General features: G+C 42.0%; 1 protein-coding gene across 1 annotated transcript; it reads left to right on the plus strand.

The window, feature by feature from the left end:
* Positions 1-349: 349 nt before the first annotated feature.
* ppp5c (protein phosphatase 5, catalytic subunit) lies at positions 350-7,104 on the plus strand. Its single transcript, XM_062386545.1, has 13 exons — positions 350-492; positions 2,436-2,677; positions 3,381-3,528; positions 3,678-3,799; positions 3,887-3,952; positions 4,127-4,225; positions 4,374-4,479; positions 4,663-4,805; positions 5,066-5,153; positions 5,246-5,286; positions 5,396-5,574; positions 5,665-5,746; positions 6,010-7,104. The coding sequence occupies exons 1-13, from the start codon at positions 396-398 to the stop codon at positions 6,070-6,072; spliced, it is 1,476 nt and encodes a 491-aa protein (XP_062242529.1). The 5' UTR covers positions 350-395; the 3' UTR covers positions 6,073-7,104.
* The last annotated feature ends 309 nt before the right edge of the window (positions 7,105-7,413 follow it).

Genomic DNA, 7,413 nt, shown 5'->3' on the forward strand with positions numbered 1-7,413 from the left:
GTGAAATCGAGGAATTAAGGAAAGTGGTAAAAAATTATAATGTTAAAGGCTGAAGTAAAGAGAAATGTTTTCAAGTTTTCTTCTAAAGACGTTTACTCAACTAGCTTATCTCATAATAATAATAATAATCTAATTATTACATACATTCTTACTTATTTCTTGTTGATATTAATATGAACACTTTCATAATATAATGCAAATACTATTATTATTATTAGAAAAACTCAACTAAATCCTTTGCGTGTGTTTATTATCTGAATTGATATGTCCCTGTATTTTGTTCACTGTAAGTTAATAATAATAATTATGTTTTATTACCATTTTAAATATCATTTATTTCTTCGCGCAGTAACAAGAAAAAAACAGACTTCCCGACCTTTGCGACAGTTCGGTCAATGGCGCACGGATCGGCGTACGGCAGCGAGAAGAAGATGGCGGAGGGTGGAAATGATGCGGAGCTGCTCAAGGAGAAGGCGAATAAGTACTTTAAAGGTAATTTGGAGGGCTTGTCAGGTCTGTGGCTTTTGTCGGTGGTTTGCAACGGACACGGGTGTGACCGTGAACCGCGGGGGGACGTGGTCGCGGGCGCGCCAAGCTCCAAACCGGAGCCGGGAGCTAACGTCAGGCTAAGCTAGCAACGCTCGGACAGCATGCTAGCGGTAAACCCCATTCATTGGATTAGCTGCGGCGGCTAAGCGCTAAAGCTGCGGTGTTGACGCACGCTGTCCACATGTGCCCCAAACACCTGCAGGGGGTTCGATTCCCTCCGAATCTGTGGCGACATTTTGTTCCTCGTGGATTTGTGTAGATTTTCTGCGCAAATGCAACAACTGGAAATGAACGTTGTTGAGCAGCGACGCGTGTGAGCAGCAGCAACAAGGCTCGTGATGCTCACTGTTGATTATCAGGCACTTTTCTGTCCCCCTCCATTATTATTCATGATTCTGGATTGTTCTCATCTTTGAAGACGTGATTTCATTTTGTGAATTATTGATTCAAAGTCGTATTTTGCTTCTGTTTCGTTTCGAGAACTGAGGTTTGACCTGGAACTTGATTTAAGCCCATTTCAGCCCCAGGGACACACAGAGACTTCCAGTGGCCTTTTGAGTGATGCTTCCTGGAGAGTGAACTTTGACTGGTTTCTAAATGACATAACCAGGTGTGTCACGGATTGCTGTAAAAAAACAAGGAGTGTCTGATTTGAATTCATTCTGCACAAAAATCAGAAGCATGGCAAAGTTAGTTATTCAAAATAATCACGTGGAGCGAGTGTTATGTCAAATCATCAGGTCAAACTAGACAAACTGTGCCACGAGTTGTGTGTTTGCTGTCTTCTTCTCACGCTATCACATACTCTGGAATGTGAATCGTCGACAAAGACAAGTAGGGCTGGAAATATTGCCAAAAATTGATCAATAATGGCAAATATTATCATAATTAATGTCTCTTTTTTATTTCTCTTAACTTTAAAGGTTGATCTTTGACCCTGTGAAACAGCACAATATGATAAACACCGTAGAGGCATTATAGATTTTGTTTTATTGCCTTTTTTATTTGGGAGACATACAGATCAGTATATCATCTGTCCATGAAGTTGTTATAACTTAATTTTTGTATTGTAAGTCAGATCAAGTCCCAAGTGGGTGGAAATCAACCCTGTGAATTGATTTAAAGCATCAACATGAATTCACAACCATATTATGTTTATTTCATTTTTAAACTAAAAGCTCTATTTACTCAGCACGTTAATGTAATTACGTTCTGTGTTTTGTAAACTATATTGAATGTTAAATTTCATACGTTCCTCTGCCATGAAGTTTTCACTTGTGTTGAGTGGGAATAATAATAGCAGGCCTCAGGGCTGTGATTGGCTGCTAAGCCATTGCAGGTTTTCCATCACTTCACAGCCGCTCACTGGGAACCAGACTAGACAGCTGTGTATCCTGAGTGCACTGGGTTAGCAGTGGTTACATCCTCACAGTTTGCCCACTAATGGGATCAAAGTTTGATTTTCTCTATCTCATAACTTCCCCCTGGAGCTAAAAGATTGTGTTTCAAAACTCTTGATATGGTAACTTGAGCCAAAATGTCATCTGTGGTTTTGATCGCTGTAACATCCTGATGAAGCAAAACTATTGTTCCTGGACTCACTGATCCAGGAGTGAAGATTATATAAATGAAGGTTAATGTTTGTTTTTATTTAAAGCTGCAAATATGCTGTTTATGTTTAATGTATAAAGTCCTTTTGGATTAATAAAGTGTCATCATCATTACATTTCAAACATAGAATACCAGACACATGACACCAGAACCCAGAGCGATGTCCTCATCGTGTCTCTTATGAATACAGACACTTAAAACAAATAAGACCACTGTTCAAACACTAATCAACCAACTGAGCACCGATTTCTATCTTGTGATATTTGCCTTTTCAGATAAAGACTATGATAATGCTATCAAGTACTACTCGGAGGCCTTGGAGGTCAATCCTACCAACGCCGTCTACTACAGCAACCGCAGCTTGGCATACCTGCGCACAGAGTGCTATGGCTACGCCCTGGCAGATGCCACCAAGGCCCTGGAGATAGACAAGAACTACATCAAGGGGTATTACCGCCGCGCCACCTCCAACATGGCACTGGGCAAGTTCAAGGCAGCACTTAAGGACTACGAGACGGTGAGATGTGTTGCTTTCGTGTCTATTAGTGGCAGCGCGCTTTAAGCTACCATATGGTGTGATCACATAGGACGGCTATAAATGTGTTTGCCTGCATTTTTCTCTCAGGAAACGAGTTCCCCTCTTCCATCTGTTGGTCTTTCACCGAGAGTTAGGCTCCTCATGTTGCCTTACAGCCCAAAATAGGGATTATCCTTAAATCCAGCCATGATGCCAATTAGATCCGGTGTGTAGGCTCTCATACCGCAGATAATTTAGGGTCTATTGTTGTGCATGATGTTCTCATAACGGGCAATTTAAACCAGGGCTGTGGCAACAAAGACTCTAAAGCTCAGCCGTCGCAATTTATTGCCAAAACTCGAAAACAAGCACCATGGCGACAAAAAATGAGTTAATCCTCATGGAGCTCCGAGAGGTTGGAACAAGATTCATATCTATTTATAGAATCCTACTGAAACTATATATATGACATGTAGTTTGTTCACATGTATATTCAAGGACAGGGTGGGACTGTGTTTAAATGTTGTACAGTATCACACACAGCAAACTACTTTAACTCCAGAAGAAACTTTGCATAAGTTAGCAATTTCATATTTAAACTACTGTTTTAACTTTACATTAAATTCTCTGCTTTAAAGTCTGTTTTATTAAATTAACCCCTGTGTTATCTTTGTGTCCTTCTCTTCTCCCGCTCTGGTCACAGGTAGTAAGGGTTCGACCAAATGACAAGGATGCGAAGATGAAGTTTCAGGAATGTAATAAGATTGTGAAACAAAAGGCTTTTGAAAGAGCCATCGCCAGCGATGAGATAAGAAAATCTGTTGTTGACTCTCTGGACATTGAAAACATGAGTAAGTTTCCTTTTTTGCGTAAATATAAGTTCTTTTCTAATCAAAGACATAATATTTCATGTGAAACAGGAGCAAGGGATAACAACGTTTAAAGTATTCCATTTTCTTTACCCCTGATTCTCACTCATTGATGTCACCTTGTGTTGCAGCGATTGAGGACGACTACGTAGGCCCCAAACTGGATGATGGTAAGATCACAGCTCAGTTCATGACTGAGATGATGGACTGGTTCAAAGACCAGAAGAAACTGCACAGAAAGTGTGCTTATCAGGTAAGCTTGGTCATGTGACACCCAGGATGCTCACAGAGGGAATCGAACTCGCAGCTGTAAATTAAACTGTTTTTTGTGCTCTTTCAGATTCTGGTGCAAGTTAAAGATCTTCTCTCGAAGCTACCAAGTCTCATTGAGAACACATTAAAAGAGGTGAGCAGCACTTTGCTTATGATCACTAGTGAAGTGAATTAAAGTTGCATTCTTTCAAGAAAACAATGGAATGGTTCTATTCTCTGATTACCACGTATTCATTTTTCACAGCAGTAAATAGACCAGAATGTAAGATTTAAATAATTTAAGTGTTTCTGTTTCTCTTTGCCACAGACAGAAAAAATAACTATTTGTGGTGACACCCACGGGCAATACTACGATCTCCTCAACATCTTCAAGTTGAACGGCTTACCCTCAGAGACCAACATTTACGTATCCTTCCCTAAAACATCTGGTTTTAGATTTTGGTTCAATGTAGTTATACGACTTGTTTTATGTCATTTTTATATCCATCACAAAAACCTTCTCAAAGCACTGAATCCAAACGTTGTGCGGCCCAGTCCTTCACCACAGAACTCAGCTGTTCAACGGGGACTTCGTGGATCGTGGCTCTTTCTCCGTTGAAGTCATTCTCACCCTCTTCGGCTTCAAGTTGCTTTACCCAGACAACTTCTTCTTGCTCAGGGGTGAGAACACGCCCTCTGTGCCTCTGTACAAGTCTGTGGATGCATCTTTGATATCCACACATGTCCTGTCCCTGTTATATTAATGTGTCACAATGAATGTGTTATCATAAAGGTCTATGCACAATACTGAAATTTGTTCAATCAGAAACATACATTATACAATAACCAGGCTTGCACCTGCAGGTAACCACGAGACCGACAACATGAACCAGATGTACGGATTCGAAGGGGAGGTCAAGGCCAAGTACACAGCCCAGATGTTCCAGCTGTTCAGCGAGGTCTTCCAGTGGCTGCCTCTGGCCCAGTGCATCAACAGCAAGATACTGGTGAGCGGTGGAAGAGATGAGCAACTTGTTTTGTTGTTGTTCACCGAGGCCTTGCCACAAGTTTTAGGGGTTTGATCAGTGATAACTTTTCCTGTCAGGACATCTTGATTCGGAATTTGAAGTAACTGGAGACTGTGTCTGTTGTTCTTTGTATAATAGAACAACAGCCATATCGTACCTGAATCTTGAGAATGATTTTTGTGGTGGTTTCATGTGTTGTTCTGTTTCACACTCACTTCTAACAACACTGTCCCTCTCAGGTTATGCACGGGGGGCTGTTCAGTGAAGATGGCGTCACATTGGATGACCTCAGGAAGATTGAGAGGAACCGACAGCCTCCTGACTCAGGTAGCGTCCGACTCTGAATCAGTGTCATCGGTTTAAAACTGGCTCTAAGAAAACAAAACAACCTCTTCATCCTTCCTCCTCTCTCCCCACAGGTCCCATGTGTGACCTCCTCTGGTCAGATCCACAGCCGCAGGTTAGATTTCACCAACCGAAGATTATACACTTGTTTATTTCATTGTCTCCATCTCTTATCTTTTGGTTAAGAATTAGCTTGACCACTAATCTCTCTCTCTCTCTTGCAGAATGGCCGGTCGGTCAGCAAGCGAGGCGTGAGCTGTCAGTTCGGTCCCGATGTGACGGAGCGCTTCCTGGAACAGAACAAGCTCGACTTCATTGTGCGTAGTCATGAGGTGAAGGGAGAGGGCTACGAGATCACTCACTCAGGGAAGTGCATCACCGTGTTCTCAGCGCCCAACTACTGGTACGTACTGGTTTCGGCTCAACCTACAAGTGTTGACTCAGCTTTTATTGCAGCGGTTCACTAACATTGTCGTGTGATCTGTTCCTCCAGTGACCAGATGGCAAACAAAGGAGCGTATATCCATCTCAGGGGATCAGACCTCAAGCCAGAATTTCACCAGTTCAATGCTGTGGTGAGTATACAGTTCTCCAGTCCGTAATGTTCACTGGAACCTTGGGAAATGGTGGTTTTAATAACTATAAGACTTCTGTACTTTTTGTGCAAAGGTTGGTCCAGTTTAATTTGATTGTCATTTCCATAAAAATAATATATCAGTTAAACAACCACTGACTTGTACTTTAAGAAGTTTACATTACAACAGGCTAAGAATGACTAATTTTGCAAATCGTTTAAAAATCACATGTTAAAGTTTGATCTAATGTTTTTCTTCTACAGCCTCATCCGAATGTTAAGCCCATGGCGTACGCCAACTCGCTAATGCAGATGGGGATGATGTAGATCCATGTGTGACACTGACAACCTCCCATCTGACCCGAACCATCCCGGCCACCTCACTCCCTCCAGTGCTCGGACATGCTCTCATCCAGGCTTAGCCTCTGGGATCCCTCTCCCTGACAAACCTCCGCTAGTTGTATGCTGAAAAAAACACGTGGTGTAGTTGAGATGGGGAGAGATCACTCGTACCAGCCCGGCCCAGTTCAGAACTGGATCAAGTTATCTGTTTAAGAAAAATACTGTTTCCATTGTCATTAGTCTGTTCATGAGTTCCATCACCGGGTAAAGACACCGGCCGTGAGAATTTAAAGACGAGTCTCCTCAGAGCTGCTTGGTCTTTAAATGTTCAACACACTCAGCAGATGGGATCAAGTAGATAGTACGTACCAAAGATCTGTGATTTCAAGATGATTGTTCAGTTTGTACGAGGAGCGTCTTGTGACTCTGAAACCCAGCGTGCCCAGCGAGGAGCAGCATGTGGATCAGTGTTTCTCAAACCATCCGGCAGTATGTCAGTCATCACAAATTAAACTTACGTGTGTGATCCCAGTCTGTCACGTGTCTCTGGGTACACTCTTAACGGTGCTGTTTGCCATTAGTGGTGTAGTTAGCTGGTTCCGTCATATAGCTGGTAACTTTTCTTTTTGCACCGCTTCCTGCCGAGGGAAGGTTTTGCTGCTCTTCATGTTTTCATCCCTGACCGTCATGGTGCCACTCACCCGGCAGCTCCTGCACACTCTACTCTCCAAACGTAGCTCTGGTGTAACACTGATGGCACTCGATCCCCGGTAACTTCTGACCCCCCCCCCCCCACCACCACCACCACCACCGTTCTGTGGATGTCTTCAGTACACAAACGTCCAAAATGCAACCCTGTCTTGAAACGCACAGCTGCATTGTCCAACGGCCCTCAACTTTTTAGATAAAGAAATACACCGACGTGTATGTATATATACTGTATCATTTAAAGATTCCGTGTAATGTTTGGAGAAAAATATTAAATAAAAAAATCCAGTCCTGTGATTTTAGAAACAAGCTGGTATCTTTATTTATGTTGGTCCATATTGTCTTTGTTTGTTTTGTAGTTATCTGTGGATGATTAGGATTTATCTGTTCATCTGATTCTTGTGAACACATTGACTCGAGAACAACATCAAGGAATTTCTTTAGATTGGGATCAAATGCTGGGAACCAACAGAGTTTGATGGTAAAAAGGTCAAGAACATTGTGACCTCACAAATATGGTCAAATGAGAAAATCCTTTTTCATATCAGAGAAAAGTGGATTGGTTTTATTTGGATGTATTATAAATTATATCCAGGATTATCAGTATGTCATAAATTC

The sequence above is a fragment of the Platichthys flesus genome, chromosome 4 (assembly GCF_949316205.1).
Source record: "Platichthys flesus chromosome 4, fPlaFle2.1, whole genome shotgun sequence".
NCBI lineage: Eukaryota > Metazoa > Chordata > Actinopteri > Pleuronectiformes > Pleuronectidae > Platichthys > Platichthys flesus.

Excerpts from the sequence above, each read along its gene's own strand:
- ppp5c (XM_062386545.1), top strand. The coding sequence starts at position 396 with ATGGCGCACGGATCGGCGTACGGCAGCGAGAAGAAGATGGCGGAGGGT. Across the intron at positions 4,226-4,373 it reads CCTCAGAGACCAACATTTAC|CTGTTCAACGGGGACTTCGT; the intron begins GTATCCTTCCCT and ends CACAGAACTCAG. Across the intron at positions 5,575-5,664 it reads TTCTCAGCGCCCAACTACTG|TGACCAGATGGCAAACAAAG; the intron begins GTACGTACTGGT and ends CTGTTCCTCCAG.